Source organism: Neoarius graeffei, chromosome 16 (genome assembly GCF_027579695.1).
Source record: "Neoarius graeffei isolate fNeoGra1 chromosome 16, fNeoGra1.pri, whole genome shotgun sequence".
NCBI classification, from domain to species: domain Eukaryota; kingdom Metazoa; phylum Chordata; class Actinopteri; order Siluriformes; family Ariidae; genus Neoarius; species Neoarius graeffei.
The window spans coordinates 12,006,173-12,027,994 of NC_083584.1; the positions used below are offsets into that span (position 1 = coordinate 12,006,173).

General features: G+C 42.1%; 1 protein-coding gene across 3 annotated transcripts in view; it reads left to right on the plus strand.

The window, feature by feature from the left end:
* Positions 1-21,369, plus strand: part of crb3a (crumbs homolog 3a) — a 31,022-nt gene extending 9,653 nt beyond the window's left edge. For 2 of the 3 annotated variants that reach the window (XM_060941981.1, XM_060941982.1), the window contains exons 3-4: positions 10,303-10,352; positions 14,775-16,168. In XM_060941981.1, coding sequence (XP_060797964.1) covers positions 10,303-10,352; positions 14,775-14,981 — 257 coding nt within the window. In that variant the 3' untranslated portion in view covers positions 14,982-16,168. Of the gene's footprint in view, positions 1-10,302; positions 10,353-14,774; positions 16,169-20,920 lie in introns of those variants that run through there. The other variant, XR_009656734.1, reaches the window with a different exon arrangement.
* Positions 21,370-21,822: the final 453 nt, after the last annotated feature.

Here is a 21,822-nt window from a genome sequence, read left to right on the forward strand (position 1 = left end):
TATTACGAAGAACACCTATACATACACCTTCTGTTTTCTGCGGTTCTCTAATCAGCCGATCCCTCGACAGCAGCACGGTGCATCAAATCACGCAGATCCAAATCAAGAGCTTCAGTTACTGTTCACAATGTTCACACATCAGAATGGGAAAAATTGTGATCTCAATTTTTGTGTGACTTTCTTTCACTGTGGCATGGGTGCTGGTTTGAGATGGACCAGATGGACTGCTGGTTTGAGTATTTCAGAAACTGCTGATCTCCTGGGGTTTTCAAACACACAGTCTCCATACACAGAATGGTGCGGAAAACAAAAAAACATCAAGTGAGTGGGCGACATTTGGCCAGATTGGTTCAAGCTTTTTTTCCTCCAGGAAGGATATAATAACTCCTATAATCACTCTTTACAACCATGGTGAGCAGAAAAGCATCTCAGCATGCAACAGCAGAAAGAAGAACACACTGGGTTCCACTCCTGCAGCCAAGAACAGACCTTAGAATCAACAACAGGTTCCTATTAAAGTGGCCGGTGAGTGTATTTGTGCTAACAAAAAGGATTCTCCGTAAGAGCCTATTTAAAAAAATAATGTTTTCTTTCAGGGAACAGGAGTTCCTGAGAATCTAATCAGGAGATCATGAGTTCGAATCGCAATGATGCAACCACAATTTGTGGCCAGGAATCTAGAGAGCAAAATTTCTTGTGCTTCCTGGGTGGGTGGGAGGGAGGGAGGGAATTACTCTCGCAATCACCTGTCAATCACAGTGACACTAGTGAATCATTGGTGTTTGTGAGCTCATGTATGTAGAAGGGGGCGGATAGCACTTTCCTCTGAGTGCGTTACACTGCCCTGTGATGCAACACAAGCTTGGAGGAAGCACAAGTTAGCCTTCAATGTTGTATTAAAGGGTAGCGCTGAGTGGTGGGTGAGCAAATTGAGGAGAAAATAGGGATAGATAGATAGAGCTAGCTCACTCAGGACTCAGGATAGAGAGTACATGGTTACTGAGTTTGGCTGGATGTAAACGTCTTCCATGATAAATGAAGATAGAGATCTATCTATCTATCTATCTATCTATCTATCTATCTATCTATCTATCTATCTATCTATCTATCTATCTATCTATCTATCTATCTATCTATCTATCTATCTATCTATCTATCTATCTATCTATCTATCTATCTATCTATCTATCATAGAAGACGTTTCCATCCAGCCAAACTCAGTAACCAAGTTAAAAGAGATAGATAGATAGAGCTAGCTAGCAAGAGATACAGAGAACTCTAGCATCATTCATCATGGAAGATCTTTCCATCCAGCCAAATTCAGTAACCAAATTAGAAGGGATAGATAGATAGATAGATAGATAGATAGATAGATAGATAGATAGATAGATTATTCTATCTATCTATCTATCTATCTATCTATCTATCTATCTATCTATCTATCTATCTATCTACAGTGGTGCTTGAAAGTTTGTGAACTCTTTAGAATTTTCTATATTTCTGCATAAATATGACCTAAAACATCATCAGATTTTCACACAAGTCCTAAAAGTAGATAAAGAGAACCCAGTTAAACAAATGAGACAAAAATATTATACTTGGTCATTTATTTATGGAGGAAAATGATCCAATATTACACATCTGTGAGTGGCAAAAGTATGTGAATCTTTGCTTTCAGTATCTGGTGTGACCCCCTTGTGCAGCAATAACTGCAACTAAACGTTTGCGGTAACTGTTGATCAGTCCTGCACACCAGCTTGGAGGAATTTTAGCCCGTTCCTCCGTACAGAACAGCTTCAACTCTGGGATGTTGGTGGGTTTCCTCACATGAACTGCTCGCTTCAGGTCCTTCCACAACATTTCCATTGGATTAAGGTCAGGACTTTGACTTGGCCATTCCAAAACATGAACTTTATTCTTCTTTAACCATTCTTTGGTAGAACAACTTGTGTGCTTAGGGTTGCTGTCTTGCTGCATGACCCACCTTCTCTTGAGATTCAGTTAATGGACAGATATCCTGACATTTTCCTTTAGAATTCGCTGGTATAATTCAGAATTCATTGTTCCATCAATGATGGCAAGCCGTCCTGACCCAGATGCAGCAAAACAGGCCTAAACCATGATACTACCACCACCATGATTCACAGATGGGATAAGGTTCTTATGCTGCAATGCAGTGCTTTCCTTTCTCCAAACATAACGCTTCTCATTTAAACCAAAAGGTTCTATTTTGGTCTCTTCCGTCCACAAAACATTTTTCCAGTAGCCTTCTGGCTTGTCCACGTGATCTTTAGCAAACTGCAGACGACCAGCAATGTTCTTTTTGGAGAGCAGTGGCTTTCTCTTTGCAACCCTGCCGTGCACACCATTGTTGTTCAGTGTTCTCCTGATGGTGGACTCATGAACATTAACATTAGCCAATGTGAGAGAGGCCTTCAGTTGCTTAGAAGTTACCCTGGGCTCTTTTGTGACCTCGCTGACTATTACATGCCTTGCTCTTGGAGTGATCTTTGTTGGTTGTCCACTCCTGGGGAGGGTAACGATGGTCTTGAATTTCCTCCATTTGTACACAATCTGTCTGTGTGTGTATTGGTGGAGTCCAAACTCTTTAGAGATGGTTTTGTAACCTTTTCCAGCCTGATGAGCATCAGCAACGCTTTTTCTGAGGTCCTCAGAAATCTCCTTTGTTCATGCAATCAAACATTTCCACAAACATGTGTTGTGAAGATCAGACTTTGATAGATCCCTGTTCTTTAAATAAAACAGGGTGCCCACTCACACCTGATTGTCATCCCATTGATTGAAAACACCTGACTCTAATTTCACCTTCAAATTAACTGCTAATCCTAGAGGTTCACATATTTTTGCCACTCACAGATATGTAATATTGGATCATTTTCCTCAATAAATAAATGACCAAGTATAATATTTTTGTCTCATTTGTTTAACTGGGTTCTCTTTATCTACTTTTAGGACCTGTGTGAAAATCTGTTGATGTTTTAGATTGTATTTATGCAGAAATTATAAAGGGTTCACAAACTTTCAAGCACCACTCTATCTATCTATCTATCTATCTATCTATCTATCTATCTATCTATCTATCTATCTGTCTGTCTGTCTGTCTGTCTGTCTGTCTGTCTGTCTATCTATCTATCTATCTATCTATCTATCTATCTATCTATCTATCTATCTATCTATCTATCTAGATAGATAGATAGATAGATAGATAGATAGATAGATAGATAGATAGATAGATAGATAGATAGATAGATAGATAGATAGAGCTAGCAAGATATACAGAGAACTCTAGCATCATTCATCATGGAAGACGTTTCTATCCAGCCAAATTCAGTAACCAAGTTAGAAGGGCTAGATCGATAGATAGATAGAGCTCTATCATCATCTACCTACCTGCCTGCCCGGCCGCCCGCCTGCCTACCCACCCACCTTCCTTCCTTCCTTCCTTCCTTCCTTCCTTCCTTGGCTGGATGGAAATGTCTTCCATGATGGATGATGGAGTTCTCTGTGCTCTTGGGAACATTCAAAGCTTTAGAAACGGTTTTATTCCTTCACCTTCATGCTGATCTATGTTTCAACACATTTTGACCACGAAGGTCTACAGAGAGTTCAACGATTTCATGGCTTGGTTTTTGGTCTGATGTGCACTCTGAATTGTGGGATATTTTACACACACACACACACACACACACACACACACACACACACACACACACACACACACACACACACACACAGGTGTGTGACTCTCTAAATCATGTTCAGTCAGTTAAATTTGCCACAGAATTTCTAGAGACATCTCATATATATGTGAAGAAAATATGGGGTGTGTGAAATCGCTTTAGGAATAGCATTCGAACATTTTTAAAAAATTACTAGCTCACCATGTTGATTATTTATTTCATGTCATTTTGTTCTTTTATATCTCTATTTGCTCATTTTTATAAAAAGGTGCCAGTATCTTTGAAAATCACTGTTTTCTGATCCTATCCAGGAAATCCACTATCTCTCTTTGCTGTATTTAATGTGTCTGAACAGATCCTCCACGACGTCATGGAGGCCAAAATACAGAACATATCTGTTTGTTCTTGTGTTTGAAGACAAGCTGAATTCAAAACAAAACAATTTTCACACCGTACATTCGCATCCTGAGTTATATGTGACATCATTTGATCAGGAAGTAAGTGTGAGTCACTTATTGACCCCCAGCTATCGTAAAATGAGAACGATCCAGTTCTGATCCGATCCTGATCTTGATCCAAATTTGTTGTACTGATTGTTTTCCCAAGTGAATATCATGTTTCACTCAAAAATGTCACCTTATGGAGTTTCTGTGTTTACATTGCTGTGAGCAAACACAGGGATGAGTCTGGTTTTGTCCGGTTTAGATTTAGATATGAGTCATCTTGTGAGGTTTCTTTATGATAGTGTTTCATGACATCATCCTGAAGGCAGCAACGTTCTGGTGTGGTTCATCTTACTGATTATCATCCTCAGCATGAGTCAGGGTGAGGAAGTGGAAACGGTGAATTAGTAGTGCAGCTACAAATCATCAGCGTATATTAATGCGCTCATTCTGATACGCTAGACCTTTCGATAGTAACAGCTTGTATAGCAGACGCTCCATATGATCTAAGACTATTAATAAATGCATTATTAAAAAAGTGCTACAGTGAAATTTTCCGTAAGGAGATGTTTATTTTGTAGTTATGTTAGGACAGGGATTCTCAACCTTTTCTGCTTTGAGGCCCACCTATTCATATGTGTAACGAGTTGAGGCCCATTACAGAAGATCCCCAATTATTTTGGCTCATCTGTTGTATTAGAGTCTAATAATCTACTGCAAAGTGTATTAATGGGATGCAACATTGCTCCCTGTTACAGATGGGAGTCCAGGAATTAAATAAATGCAATAAAACAAACTTTTTAATTGTAGGTATTGTATTTAAAACTGTATGGATGCTCCAGAAGCCAACATGAAACCCTACATGCAGGTCATTCTCAGTCAAAAGGGATTAATGATCCAAAAGTGGAGTCTGGTCCATTAACACAAGAACTTATTGCCATGTTTGTGTTCAGCAAACAAGCAAGTTATTAAAACCAAGAAGTACACTCAAAAGAAGTGGATATAGAAACCACTCAATGGGATTAGATCCTTACATGCTAACAAAGAAGGATTTTTCCTCGGAGTTGGAAAATGATCCATCTGTTGAGTTCCCCGACATCTCAAACTCCCTGGTGCTGCAGTGCAGACATCGTTCTACACAGACAAACAAATGAAAACCTGGAAGAGCATGGAGGAGAACAACTTTTTATATATGGCTGGGTTAAAGATCTAGGGATCAGGACACTACAAGATAGACGGCGGTATGTGGATCTAAGTGCAGGAAGAGTATTTATTAGCAGGCGTGATATTTACAAAAGCAAAGCAGAATATTTAAACAGTGTTATAAACATGGCGAGAAACATGTGACTGTGATAATGATAATGATAATGCTTCGCAAAGCCTCTGTGAAAACAGCACCCATATCTGTGTGTGCTGATAGCGCTCAAATCAGTATCAGGTGTTTCCCATAATGACCGGGTCCCAAGAGTGAGCACAACGCACTCCGTGCGCGGGTGCTCAAACTGCGCCAGGCTCAAGTGTGCAAAGGTGTGATAGTCAAGTATTCACTTACTGAGTGACCACAACTTTTAGCTCGCGTGTATATTGCTGCCCTAGTGGCTCATTTTCATCGATAACTCATCACAAACCATCACGAGCTGCAGTGTGACCGTAGCTTAATGAGGCGGAAGTGACATCGGATGCAACCCAGCAATTGTGCCCTACTACGAGTAAAAAATTAACTTCAACTTGGAAAAAAAAATTCGCAGTCCACTGGATGCTTGAGAAACTCTGTGCTAGGAGACTCCAGTGTCGGCGCTTTGTAAAGCTGAAAACGAAAGTTTTCCATTCTGGGAAAATCTTCAGGACAGAGGAGGTTACACTTTGCGATTTCTCTGTAACGTGACAAAGTGTGTGTGTTTTTGTTTTTTTTAAAATCAAATTTAATAAAGAGAAAAGAGAGGCTGGAGAGAGAATGACTGCTTTAGGCTGTTATAACATAATTCATAGGAACTAACTAGTTTCACGGACATTCCACAACATTAAAGGTGCTGACTGCAAAGTCATCTGAAATTTTTACATTTTTTTTAATCACGCATGGCTGACAGTCAATCTCACAAGAACAATATCATGCCTACGAGACGTGATCATTTTGATGTCCTGAGGGTCGCTTTTCTCCGTTTTGGGACCGTTTTCCTCCCTCTTGAGGTAAACTGTACTGCCCGACGGAAACAGGAAACAGCCGAACGTGAGGGAGGAGCTTTAACTAATTAGCATAGCTATGGAACTGCGTCACACCAAGATGGCAATGCGACGAAAATATCGTGACGCTGCATCGACCTCTGCGAGTTTTGAGTCGCAGGGATGTAATTTGTGACTGACAATTGTGACTAGATCAGTGAAACAGAAGACGAATATTTATATCTTTACTCTGTTACTGCTTTCTTTCTCTGTAAAGTCAAAACATTTGGTGTGTAACTCCATACTCGCTACCGTGGACTCGAGCCCATGCATTCTAAGGCTAAGATAGCTAAGCGCTAGCTAGAATGATTTAGTTATCTGTCCAGAAAAACGACACGTCATCTCTTTAACCTTGCGCTATCTTGCAGTCAGGCCCGCCGACAGGGGGGGACAAACGGGTATGTTGTCCCGGGCCCAGGAATGGGGAGGGCCCAGAACTGGGCTCTCATGAAGTTGCGATTATTTTATTTCATTTCAAAATGTGTTGATTTGGGGGAGAAATGTGCTATATTTGCATTCAATAAATGATTTCTAGATCTTTTGCCTTTATTGTCTTTGAAAAAGGCGTCAAGAACCCCCTACCACCCCTACTGCAAAAATGGTTTGGTCTGACTCTTTGATTAAGGGGAAAAAAACGACATCGTTCGATCATAGCGCTTCGACAATCAGCGTGCGTACCATTTGCCAACATGCACAAGTCAGGAGCACAGAAAAGAAAAGAGAGGAAGAAACCAAGAGACTCAGGGGCTCACTGCATAAATATTTTAAAAAAGATTCGGATGATGCAGCAGGTACTAGCAAAGGCAGTGGGGCAGCTGAGCCAGGTAAGACACAGCCAACTTTTTCCAGCCCCGTAAAGTAACCCCAACCAAGGCACGCGCGGCACGCAATTCATGTTACAAACGAGGGGAGAGCAAGTCACACTGAACACCATATCAAACGCACAGGGCATTGAATCATTTCATAACCACAACGGCTTAATAACATTGTGTTTCATATATCTGATTGAAGCTAAGAATATTCACATTAGCCCGCAATCATATCCCGCCGTTTCTCAAGCGGTGTGTTCTTCTCTGCTTTTCACACTGGACAGTACGCACGCACAGTATACTATGTTCTTCCATGTTCAGCTCAATGGGCTGGCAATGCTCTCTATAGAGCACGAACTTGCGAAAAAGCTGGACTTCAATGACCTTATTGACGACTTTGCCACAACAAAAGTCCGGCGCATTGCATTTCGCACCTGAATAGTTGCAGACTAGCCTGGGAAATCCCATGCTGCTTTGCACAATCGTTCCGATCTGAAAAGACAGCATGGAAACTATGGTCTAAAGGCTCGCCTGAGTTAGGGAGCCAATCAGAGAGTTGTACCCGGTGACGTAGTTAGAGCCTCTTCGTCTTCTTTGTCGCTCTAACTACGTCACCGGGTACAACTGCCATGATTGTATACGCCAAATCTTTCGATTACGTTCATTATGTCTTATATTAAATATAGTTAGTTTTTTTTTTTTTCTTTTTTATCAGACATCTAATTTTTGGGTTTGTTTACCTGACATGTTTCGACGTACAACTTCCGTCTTCCTCAGAGTGTCACCGGATGTTAATTGGTGACGCATCTTTTATCAGCTGCTGTTTCTGAAGGCGTGGCCTTCCTGTCTGGTTTGACAGGTCGGTCACGCCTTATACTGTCTGTTCGTCCCCTGTAAGATGTCACTCCAGGTATGGGAGAGCATGTATGCTCCCTCATCCCGGTTGATGGTCCTCGGGCTTCGCTTACGGATCTCTATGGCCTCCCTGATCCAGCGCTGATGTTTGTTATCTTCTGTGCGGATGACTCTGGCATTCCCCCAGTCCATAATGTGGTTTTCCCTTTTACAGTGATCTGTTATAGCTGACTTATAATTTTCCTGTTGTGCCTTTTCTTTTATTGTTCGGGTTTGTCTTGTAGCTGTCTCCTTTTCGCACTCTTTCTTATGTTCATGTTTTCTTGTAACACACACCGACCAATATTTAAACTGGACTTCCGAACACCCCATAATGCACAAAATATCCGTAGTTAGAACATTACATGAACGCACAGCAATAATTACAGATCCACAGGACAAAGAACAGGAGGAACAACATATACAACACGCACTGAAGGCATGTCAATATCCACAATGGGCAATATCCAAAGGGGTGGAACAGGTTAAGAACAACAAAACACAGAAGAAAGAGAAAAAACAAACTAACAAACAAGAACACAGGGGAGTAGTTACATTACCATACATCAGGGGAATAACTGAACGCATTCAAAGAGTAATGAGGAAACACAATGTTAACACACCTGTCAAACCACACACAACACTCCGTCAGATCCTGGTGCATCCCAAAGACAGTATACATCCGGACAACAGATGCAACACCATATATGAGATTCCATGTAAATTATGCAATAAAACTTATATTGGGGAGACAGGAAGGAGTTTCAACACAAGAAAACATGAACATAAGAAAGAGTGCGAAAAGGAGACAGCTACAAGACAAACCCGAACAATAAAAGAAAAGGCACAACAGGAAAATTATAAGTCAGCTATAACAGATCACTGTAAAAGGGAAAACCACATTATGGACTGGGGGAATGCCAGAGTCATCCGCACAGAAGAAGATAACAAACATCAGCGCTGGATCAAGGAGGCCATAGAGATCCGTAAGCGAAGCCCGAGGACCATCAACCGGGATGAGGGAGCATACATGCTCTCCCATACCTGGAGTGACATCTTACAGGGGACGAACAGACAGTATAAGGCGTGACCGACCTGTCAAACCAGACAGGAAGGCCACGCCTTCAGAAACAGCAGCTGATAAAAGATGCGTCACCAATTAACATCCGGTGACACTCTGAGGAAGACGGAAGTTGTACGTCGAAACATGTCAGGTAAACAAACCCAAAAATTAGATGTCTGATAAAAAAGAAAAAAAAAAAAAACTAACTATATACGCCAAATGATAGACATTCACAACGTCCAATAAACGGCCGTTGACAATCGTAAACCACACCTCCCCTACGAGAAATTCAATAGGCGGATTCCAGACCATATTTCACTTGTGATATGGTCTGGTGTTAACCAGACTAGTTGCAGACTAAGGAAATGTTAAAATGTTAAAACTGTAAAAATGTTGAAATGCTAAAATGAAATGGTTGTTGACCGGTTGAATGGTTTTTGAATACCTGTCATTTAAGGGTTGGAGTGAGTAGAGACTGGGATAAGAGAGGTGGGTGTGTGTGTGGGTTGGCCCGGGGGGGCCCATTCAGAGCATTTTGTCCCGGGCTCAGCCAAAGCTGTCAGCGGCCCTGCTTGCAGTTGCACTCACTAGGCAGGCTTTCCTTTTCTTTTCTGCTGGTGGGGGAGGCCGAGTGTGCCATGTTTGCCCAGGCCAACTTGTTCTGGTTAAAAGTAGGTCAAACGTGATATTATTGTTCGCTTGCTTCGGCGATCTCCAGAATCATAAAATGCAGGACACTTTTTATCTCAGTAAAAAATTTACACACAGGATACAGTGTGTGTGTGTGTGTGTGTGTGTGTGTGTGTGGCAATGGAACATCTCGAAACTCCAACAGCAATAGAAATAGAGAATTTTGCCCAGAATTCAACTTTGCAGTCAGCACCTTTAAATCTAAACAGAAAAGAAGTTTGAGGTGTTGTTCCTCAAGATAAAGATTGTAATCATTGGCAAATTGCTGTGTTATAATATGCATTAAACACTTCTGGACATGCTATTATTGGAAAATAATCATCATCTTGGTGGTCACAGGAACTCCGCTTCATCACTCCACCCTGTGCTTGGTGAATTTCCGACAACATCATGACATGAAGGGTTTAATTCCTTACCTGATATCTCGACATCATGTTCAATTCATGTCCTTGATCATCATGTCATGTCTTTTTCTTTCACAGAGAATGGCAGTATGCATACCACCACTGACATTCCAACCACTGCACCTCAGGTGAGTACATACCTTTGATGGGACAAATTCATTCCGATTGCAACGTTCAGATCTCCAGATTGGTGCAACAGAAAAGCGTTTGGCCGAAGATCACAAATTCAAGGGGTGTACATTCTCTGTCCTGTTACAGTGACAATAGCCAATCATGGGTATTTGTGAGCTCGGGTATGTGGAAGAGGGTAGATAGCGCTTTACTCAGAGTGTCTTATGCTGCCCTGTGATGCAGCATGAACAAAGCAAGGGAGTCCTTTCACTTTCATACCTCTCAGACGAAGTATGTTCTCTACTTCACTATTGTGGTTACCTGATCTGAGTCCCGATGCAAATCAGGGAGCGATGCTGCTGCCTGATCTGTCTCGCTCTAGTTTACAAGTCAAGCTCAATTCATGCCTGCATAAAAGCAAAAACGTCACGTTATGAAAAATGTCTATGGTACCCAACGTACAAATGCACTTTTGGACTACGTTCAGACTGCACCCTGAAACGACCCATATCCGATTTTTTTTTTTTTTGCCCATATGTGACCTGTATCCGATTTGTTATTGACAATCTGAACGACACAGATCCGATTTTTTCACATGCGACCCAGGCCGCTTGGATATGTGGTCCTAATTCCGATGCATATCCGTTATTTTCACATGCGACTGCAGTCTGACCGGACAGGTCGCATTCATGCGACCTACACGTCATCAACAAGAGACAAACGTCACTCTTCTGCGTTGGCTAATCCCGCCTCTTTGGTGGAAAACAACAACATTTATACAGTTTTCAGAATTTAAATAGACTTTTATAGAATTGATCAAGCTAATGGTGGATTTGGTAGGGACCTGGATGTTGATCTGTTAGCCTGATTAAATAAAACAGTTTCTATAACTGATTTATAACTTAAACCATCCTGTATTACAAGATTATAAGATTGTTCTGGAAATTTCCAGTAATTTGACACCTTCGGTCTCATTAGTCTGCTGCCCACATTAATCAGATTATTGTGCGAGTTCCGCCGCCTCCACAAAAACCACATCGCCAGGTCTCGCCTCATCTCCATCGCAAACTGCACTGGTGTTTCTGCACCTTGAGCCAGCGCTGAGAGAAGTTGCAGAATTCAGCTGGCTATAAACAATCTAAATAAATATTTATAAAAATGTAGAAAAAGTTTATTAATATGATGAAATAAATATGTGCAAATTATTAAGCCTGAATTAAGAGTTTGGTAATACAGCGGCCGTATCCCAAACGACTGCCTACTGAAGCTCGAGTGCACTATATAGAGTTTAAAAATCCATTACTTCCTAGTAACATGTAGTGCACTTATATAGAAATTAGAGAGACATTTAGGAGTCAACCCTCGTTACCAGGCTACACGTTTTCATTTCAGTTCAGAAGCAAAAACACACACGAGACCTCACACTTTAACCAGATAATTAAACAAACAAACAAAAAAGAAATCATTAAACATGAAGTGTGCGCTTTTTTTGTTTACGTATTACGTAGATGTGCTTATTACGTGTCAATTTGCGCATGTGGGACACTTTTGGGTCGTTTTCCGTTCATATTGGAGAGCGCATACAAGTCTCATATAATTGGTAATGCGAACGGCCTAACAAAAAAATCGGATTTCACAACAAATCGGATATGGGTCGTTTCAGGTTGCAGTCTGAACGTAGTGTTAGATTGAGATTTTAATTCAGATAATTTACAGACTTTTCATCTTGTCCTTACGCTTACTAATGTGGAATATTAATTTACGATTCTGTATTCATAGTGAACAGTCTTCAGTCCTTTGGTTATGTAATTACAATGCAGTTAAGCTTAATTTTATTCAGATTTTTTTTTTAATCAGTGAAATATTCCAGTTACTAAAAGAGAATTTTCCGCAAGTTGGCTTAGTGGTTAGCGTGTCCGCTTCTCGAGTGGGATATCTTGAGCTTGACGTGCAATCGAGTCTTACCAAAGACCATCATAAAAATCAGTGGTGAACCGTTACTATTAGACTTGAGCTCAGGCAAACCTTCACCAGACACCAAAAAAACAACAGGGCAAAGGATTTTGCAAGGGATTAGCGCCAGGCTACCAGATCACTCTGTTGTGTGTAGGTGTTGATGTTGATTTTAAAAGTAGCTCAGTAAATTACACAGGGAAATGAATACTTAAGTCTGAGTGAAAAATACTGTAGCGAGCGTGCAGCGTGGAAGAATAGTCTGAAGACGGAAATCTTAGTTTCTCGGTCGTTAGCCTGTAGCTCTCGATAGATAGCGCTGCAGTATAGCATTCGCTAATACTACTGATGAACGCTACACCGGCTAGAAGGTGACTTCACTGCACTGCTGTGCTGACAGCACTGACTCGCGGTTAAGCTTGCATTAGCCTTCGAGAAAGCCGAGGGCGATAAATTTTTGGTCCCTCCCACTATAAATCAAAATCTGATTGGTTAATTAATTCATCTGTCACTTCTTACATAAACATACACTGCTATGGCCTTCTGTCCTGGCAATGAAGTCCTAACCAATGAGTGAGCAGCTCTAAACTCTTCTCAGCTTAGAGACAACAAACAAAACAATCTCATTGGATAACTCGATTTGAATGTTTTCAGGACAGTAATTTCTGTCCTTTCATTTCTGAAGCAAATTTGATTGAAAATGAGACCGGATTTGAATCAGAAGAGAATAACTGTCACTAAATTATTAAAAAAATTGAATATAAGGTTTGAAATGTTGATATGTGTGGGCTTCTCTGAAGGCTTAGAAGGTCCTGACGGTTCCGTTCTGATAAAAATGGTACCTATTGCTGTCTGGTGAGGCGCCGCAATACAGATGTGAGTAGGGAGTCGCTATGTAATAGGTGAGAGGCTGATGGATATAGAAACGGAGATCGGCGCTGCCCGATTTGCCTTAAAGGTCCCATGGCATGGTGGTTTGTTGATGCTTTAAACGGGCTCGTGGAGGCTTCCGGATGTTATATCCGCAGCCTTTCTCGAAATGAACCCTCGGCACGTAAATATAGCCTCCTGGGAGAAAGCCCCATTTCAGCGCTTTTCCCAGTGAGTCGTTTTGCTAATGAGAAGCAGGAGGCGGGGAAGGATACAGGGTGGAGGCGGGCCATGGGGGGAGGGGGAGGGGCTTGACCAAGCTGCGCGCGCACACACATACTCGCTGCTATCAGCGCCTGTAGCCACGCTGCTAAGACAAAACCCCGTTCTCCCTCGGACTCCTTTCGTAAACTCAACGTGACACAGAGAACAGAGAGTGAGAGTGTTCGGAGTGGTAGTTTACGAATGTATAATACCCTAGGCTTGAACACGCACTCCATAACCAAAGAGGATAGAAGCAGCAACTACAGCAACATAGCGCTTATCCAACAGAAGACATGCATTGCGGAGCAATAGTCAAACATAAGCTCATAAGTCAGTTAATTTCCAGACTAAACTCAGTTTAACAGAGCATGCTGCATGCTCTTTAGTTTTGTAGCGCAGATTACCTGGCTAGCTGCACAGCTAATGTAGCCATTGCTAGGCTAACGCACCGATTTTAAAACACGGCAAAACGACCAGTTATACACTTACTTGTTCGGTGTTTGTTGCTGATGCGGCAGGGATGCTTGGTACGGACCCAGGCTTCAGTGACAGTTGATGTGCAAAACCTGCCCTGTACTGTCCCAAGTTGTGGAAACATTCCTCAGGAAAATGCTTCTGACAAACATACACTGTCTTAGGTAGACTCGACGGCGTATTATTGGAGTAAATAAAATTAAGCCACTGCGTCTTCAGGGGCTCTCCCGTCGGCAGTAAAAACAGACTCTTTTCTGTGTTGTCACATCCATGTACAGCGCAATTTCCATGTTTCGCTCGCTTAGGTGATGCCATGTTGTGTCCTCTATGGTCTCCTCACTACAACTGGGCGGGGCAATCCATACAGTGGGTGGGAATCCGGAGGGGGGGCGTGGGGATCATCTTCCTTGCTGACGTAGTAAAGGGAAGAGTTTATCAACGCGCCGTTTTGACGCGCCATTCTCAAATGTTGGGCATAGTTTGGTTTACACATTATGAAATTTCTAGCCACTGGGGTGACTTAAGAAGGTCAGAGGGACTCATTTTAACGTTAAAAAACCTCAGAAAGTGAAAATTTCATGCCATGGGACCTTTAAGGACCTGGTTTGTACTTGAATGCAAGGCTGCTTGGGAAAACCAAGTCCTGGCCAAGAGACAAGAGAATTTACTGTTGTAGTTGATGCTGTTTATGTACAGTGTATGAGCCGTTTTGAAATACACGACACACATTCGCAATACAGATCAGGTAGGGTGATAAAGCATAAAAAGATGTGTGCGTGGGAATTGGCAAATGACTAAATTGGGAGAAAATTTGAAGAAAGGAAAACATTCAAGCTTTAATTATGTGTGTGTTTTTTTTTTTTTTTTTTTTTATTCAGGCACCCAACATCGTGGCGATCGTTGTGCCAATAGTGGTAATCCTGGGGCTCATATTGATAGGAGTGCTGGTCTTCTTGTTCTTCATGGTGAGGAAGAAGAGGCAGACGGAGGGAACGTACAGGCCGAGCGCTGAGGAGCAGACGGGTGCACGCAGCGTCGAGGCACCGAACGCCCTCAAACTGCCCAAAGAAGAGAGACTCATCTAACACACACTCGGTGCTGCCAGGACGTGGTGTCGAATGCACCAAACATTTCACTAAACGAGTCTGATTTCTTTCAACGCCTGAAGCTGTTGCTTGTTTTTGTTGCTACACTAAAGGCTCATGATGAGGATCTCCGTCAAAAAAACACGCCCATCGTTCTTTCCTGTGATGCACTACAAAGAAAAGAGCTGCAGCGAGACGTCGTCGAGTCGTCTAACACCTGGTTTCATTGGTTCCTGAACTGAAAACCAAGACCTGATCTTCCCTACTAGCTTGAGGTGTGATTACTTTTGGATTTTTTTTCAGACAAGACTTTTTTTCCTGTTTTTGTTCGTGAAGTCTTGCTTTTGTCTGCTGCTCTACTCGTATGCTGTTATTCAAAGACAATTTAAAAAATTTTTTTTTTAGATTTTTTTTAGCTTTATTATTGGATAGGACCGTGTAGAGACAGGAAATGAGCAGGAGAGAGAGACGGGGAGGGATCGGGAAATGACCTCGGGTCGGAATCAAACCCGGGTCCCTGGATTTATGGTATGGCGCCTTATCCACCTGAGCTACGATGCCCCCCCCAAAAAAAATGTTTTTAAAAGATTATACTGTATCAACGTTGATCCAGATATCTTTTTTTTTTTTTTAAATGTTTTTAGGTTAGTTAAAACTGAAACCACTAGGATTCACCACGCGTGATTTTTATTTACCTCACATTTTATTATTCATGAGAATTCACACACCTGATTTTCAAGAAATATCCACAGTGGAACAATCGCACTTGTTTTAATCAAATTCATGATGAATGTATTCGTGATGTACTTTAAACAAAAAAAAAAACCACACACGCAAATCAACGTTAGCATTAATGATCATCTTTTGGACCTGAAGATCAAGTTGTGTAAAGGATAGATTTGGTTTTCAATTTCATCCCTTGTATCTGATCCTTTCACTGTGGTTATGTACACACAAAGCATGGACTTTCAAACAAAGGATGAACGCTTGAGTACATCTCGAACTCCATCTCTAAACATGCAGAACTGATGGAGAGATAGAGAAGAAAACCAAATATGAGCTGATCCTGCTGGTTAAACGCAGCATAAACACGGCATACGGCATTTCAAGGAGAGAAGCTTTATAGTTGTATGTATGACTTTGTACACTGACAAAGAAAACAGATATTAAATTATAATTTAATAAGATGAACTGGCTCTGGATTTCTTTTTGTATTTAAACACATCTGTTTGAGGGTGGCACGGTGGTGTAGTGGTTAGCGCTGTCGCCTCACAGCAAGAAGGTCCGGGTTCAAGCCCAGCGGCCGGCGAGGGCCTTTCTGTGTGGAGTTTGCATGTTCTCCCCGTGTCCCCGTGGGTTTCCTCCGGGTGCTCCGGTTTCCCCCACAGTCCAAAGACATGCAGGTTAGGTTAACTGGTGACTCTAAATTGACCGTAGGTGTGAATGTGAGTGTGAATGGTTGTCTGTGTCTATGTGTCAGCCCTGTGATGACCTGGCGACTTGTCCAGGGTGTACCCCGCCTTTCGCCCGTAGTCAGCTGGGATAGGCTCCAGCTTGCCTGCGACCCTGTAGAACAGGATAAAGCGGCTACAGATAATGAGATGAGATGTTACAAAAATTTCAGATCTGTGGTGTCTTTTCTCAGATTCATCTACATCTTTATTAAGTCGGTAAAAGTCATTTGACATCACACCAACTCGTCTCGTCTTCTTCCGCTTATCCAGGACCGGGTCGCGGAGGCAGCAGTCTAAGCATGGAAGCCCAAACTTCCCTTTCCCCAGACACCTCGGCCAGCTCCTTGGGAAGAACACCGAGGCGTTCCCAGGCCAGCCGAGAGACATAGTCCCTCCAGCGTGTCCTGGGTCTTCCCCGGGGCCTCCTCCCGGGGGGACATGCCTGGAACACCTCCCCAGGGAGGCGTCCAGGAGGCATCCGAAAAAGATGCCCGAGCCACCTCAGCTGGTTCCTCTCGATGTGAAGGAGCAGCGGCTCTACTCCGAGCTCCTCCCGAGTGACTGTGCTTCTCACCCTATCTCTAAGGGAGCGCCCAGCCACCGTGCGAAGGAAACTCATTTCAGCCGCTTGTATCCGCGATCTTGTTCTTTCTGTCATTACCCAAAGCTCATGACCATAGGTGAGAGTCGGAACGTAGATCGACCGGTAAATTGAGAGCTTCGCCTTTTGGCTCAGCTCCTTCTTCACCACGACGGACCGGTAAAGCGACCGCATCACTGCGGAGGCTGCACCGATCCGCCTGTCGATCTCACGCTCCATCCTTCCCTCACTCGTGAACAAGATCCCGAGATACTTAAACTCCTCCACTTGAGGCAGGACTTCTCCACCAACCTGGAGAGGGCAAGCCACCCTTTTCCGGTCGAGAACCATGGCCTCGGACTTGGAGGTGCTGATTCTCATCCCAGCCGCTTCACACTCGACTGCAAACCGCCCCAGTGCATGCTGAAGGTCCTGGTTTGAAGAAGCCAACAGGACAACATCATCCGCAAAAAGCAGAGATGAAATCCTGTGGTTCCCAAACAGGATTCCTTCCGGCCCCTGGCTGCGCCTAGAAATTCTGTCCATAAAAATTATGAACAGAACCGGTGACAAAGGGCAGCCCTGCCGGAGTCCAACATGCACTGGGAACAGGTCTGACTTACTGCCGGCAATGCGAACCAGACTCCTGCTCCGTTCGTACAGGGACCGGACAGCCCTTAGCAAAGAGCCCCGAACCCCATACTCCCGAAGCACCCCCCACAGAATACCACGGGGGACACGGTCGAATGCCTTCTCCAGATCCACAAAGCACATGTGGACTGGTTGGGCAAACAAAAATAAAAGGTTTCTGAAGAGTAATAGACTGATATTTTGCACGATTACACGAATAATTTGTTTGCCAGTCTAAAAAAATTGACTTTTTTTTTCTTTTTTTTGTATTTTGAGTTGTCGTTTTTGTTTGATATTTCAAAAGTATTGTATGAACATTTTGGCACAAAATTGATTCCATAGAAATGTAGAGGCAATACTGTGCGATGAACAAAACAAACAAAGGGGTATACATACAAACGGAAACAAAAAGGTACAGATAATGGTGATTAGAACTCGGGGGAACCACTCCTAGGAAATGGTTCCGGGTTGGCTGACGGAGTGCACGTGGTAATGACTGGTGTGTGAAGGGGATTGTGAGAAGTGGAGTCCTGAGTGTTGGATGAGCCTGGGAGCGTGACATTACCTTTGAGCGTGCACTGACAGTTCCATCATTCTGTTGCTAAACAAACAGCTGATCACACCGAGGTGCTCGCTGAGCGCCCATATTTATTAGTCTGGTCCTGCGTTTCCTTTCCTTCGTATATAACATAACATCTTTTCTTCTCGCTTTCTTCCCATTACTGTAGTCGGTCTTTCACGTTTCATTCACACACTCACGTCCTCCGTTTTTCTCTCCTGTGTCAAATTTGTATCCCACAATTGTTTGACTTGCGTGAATGGGGAAAGCCCACCACGTGATGCATGACATAGTATCTTGAATTGTGTCATGGTGAAGCAGGAAAAAATAGCGGAGAATTTAGGGCCACGTGGCCTTAAATTCATTAATTGTTCTTTTTTTAAAAAACGAATAAAATTGGAAGTCTGTAATTCGAATTCAGTAGCTTTCAGTCCACTAGACGAAAATTATTGGGTGTCGGGGAAAATTCTTTTTATGACCTACAATTTGAAAAATCTGAAAGGCAGTCTAGCTTTAAATGTTTTTTGAGATAATCACCTGTGCATTTATACTAAAACAATTGTCCACCACAGAATCAGTGAATGTGAAACCTGCCTAGTAACTCCACTTCATCATACTCCCCAGTTGTTGATTATTTTCCTATAAGAGCACACACCATGTGTTTTACTGCATTAATTTAGATGAAGAAACCATGAAGTTTCGCATTAATAAATCATAGATGATGTAACACGTGTTGTGTAAAAGTGAATGAAGTACACCTGTTTACTCAATTTATGACTAAAAATAAAAAAGGCACATGTTACTAAATGTTGGTACAACCCCGATTCCAAAAAAGTTGGGACAAAGTACAAATTGTAAATAAAAACGGAATACAATGATGTGGAAGTTTCAAAATTCCATATTTTATTCAGAATAGAACATAGATGACATATCAAACGTTTAAACTGAGAAAATGTATCATTTAAAGAGAAAAATTAGGCGATTTTAAATGTCATGGCAACAACACATCTCAAAAAAGTTGGGACAAGGCCATGTTTCCCACTGTGAGACATCCCCTTTTCTCTTTACAACAGTCTGTAAACGTCTGGGGACTGAGGAGACAAGTTGCTCAAGTTTAGGGATAGGAATGTTAACCCATTCTTGTCTAATGTAGGATTCTAGTTGCTCAACTGTCTTAGGTCTTTTTTGTCGTATCTTCCGTTTTATGATGCGCCAAATGTTTTCTATGGGTGAAAGATCTGGACTGCAGGCTGGCCAGTTCAGTACCCGGACCCTTCTTCTACGCAGCCATGATGCTGTAATTGATGCAGTATGTGGTTTGGCATTGTCATGTTGGAAAATGCAAGGTCTTCCCTGAAAGAGACGTCGTCTGGATGGGAGCATATGTTGCTCTAGAACCTGGATATACCTTTCAGCATTGATGGTGTCTTTCCAGATGTGTAAGCTGCCCATGCCACACGCACTAATGCAACCCCATACCATCAGAGATGCAGGCTTCTGAACTGAGCGCTGATGACAACTTGGTTCGTCTTTCTCCTCTTTAGTCCGAATGACACGGCGTCCCTGATTTCCATAAAGAACTTCAAATTTTGATTCGTCTGACCACAGAACAGTTTTCCACTTTGCCACAGTCCATTTTAAATGAGCCTTGGCCCAGAGAAGACGTCTGCGCTTCTGGATCGTGTTTAGATACGGCTTCTTCTTTGAACTATAGAGTTTTAGCTGGCAACGGCGGATGGCACGGTGAATTGTGTTCACAGATAATGTTCTCTGGAAATATTCCTGAGCCCATTTTGTGATTTCCAATACAGAAGCATGCCTGTATGTGATGCAGTGCCGTCTAAGGGCCCGAAGATCACGGGCACCCAGTATGGTTTTCCGGCCTTGACCCTTACGCACAGAGATTCTTCCAGATTCTCTGAATCTTTTGATGATATTATGCACTGTAGATGATGATATGTTCAAACTCTTTGCAATTTTACACTGTTGAACTCCTTTCTGATATTGCTCCACTATTTGTCGGCGCAGAATTAGGGGGATTGGTGATCCTCTTCCCATCTTTACTTCTGAGAGCCGCTGCCACTCCAAGATGCTCTTTTTATACCCAGTCATGTTAATGACCTATTGCCAATTGACCTAATGAGTTGCAATTTGGTCCTCCAGCTGTTCCTTTTTTGTACCTTTAACTTTTCCAGCCTCTTATTGCCCCTGTCCCAACTTTTTTGAGATGTGTTGCTATCATGAAATTTCAAATGAGCCAATATTTGGCATGAAATTTCAAAATGTCTCACTTTCGACATTTGATATGTTGTCTATGTTCTATTGTGAATACAATATCAGTTTTTGAGATTTGTAAATTATTGCATTCCATTTTTATTTACAATTTGTACTTTGTCCCAACTTTTTTGGAATCGGGGTTGTAGTTTATTAAGCTCAGGTGTTAATGTGAGTGTTTGTTTTTTGGCTTATTGAGTAATCCATGTATCAGATACTGTTTATTAACTTTATTCACATTACTGATGGTGTATTGTTGCTGAAGTTCATGGATTCTTCAAGTTAACTAATGTAACGTAAAACATTAAATGGACCAAGGTTTTCATTTCCTGTCCTTTTTCTGTAGTAAATACTGTAATATATTATTTTTTAATAAATACACGAAACCAGGCAGTGGGAATTTGGCACAAATCTGAAGCAGCACTGTGTCTCTGTTCCACAGACATTCCTGAGCGTGGCTATAAAGAGGGAAGTCATGCAGTGCAGGTCGACAACGTGCTTCAGCGTAACAGATGCTGATGAATGTGAGCATTGTTGGAGTTAGTGGCTCAGTGCGGACAGGAACTGGGACAGCGGAGGACTTCGGAGATACTGTAGCAAGTAACATTTGGGAACTGCTGAGGGATACTCGTCAGATTCCTGTGTTATGAAAGCACAAGGATTAAGATGAGGCGTTACCATGAAAAACAAAAAGTTAAAATGAAATACACTACCGTTCAAAAGTTTGGGGTCACTTTGAAATGTCCTTATTTTTGAAAGAAAAGCACTGTTCTTTTCAATGAAGATCACTTTAAACTAATCAGAAATCCACTCTATACATTGCTAATGTGGTAAATGACTATTCTAGCTGCAAATGTCTGGTTTTTGGTGCAATATCTCCATAGGTGTATAGAGGCCCATTTCCAGCAACTCTCACTCCAGTGTTCTAATGGTACAATGTGTTTGCTCATTGCCTCAGAAGGCTAATGGATGATTAGAAAACCCTTGTACAATCATGTTAGCACAGCTGAAAACAGTTGAGCTCTTTAGAGAAGCTATAAAACTGACCTTCCTTTGAGCAGATTGAGTTTCTGGAGCATCACATTTGTGGGGTCGATTAAATGCTCAAAATGGCCAGAAAAATGTCTCGACTATATTTTCTATTCATTTTACAACTTATGGTGGTAAATAAAAGTGTGACTTTTCATGGAAAACACAAAATTGTCTGGGTGACCCCAAACTTTTGAACGGTAGTGTACAGTGTTTGAAAAAGTTTGTCCTGAATGAACAAGGAACAACAGATTATAGAGAAATTTGAACTTTGGACTCTGTGAGTTAAATCATTCGATAAGAGTCGACTCTTTC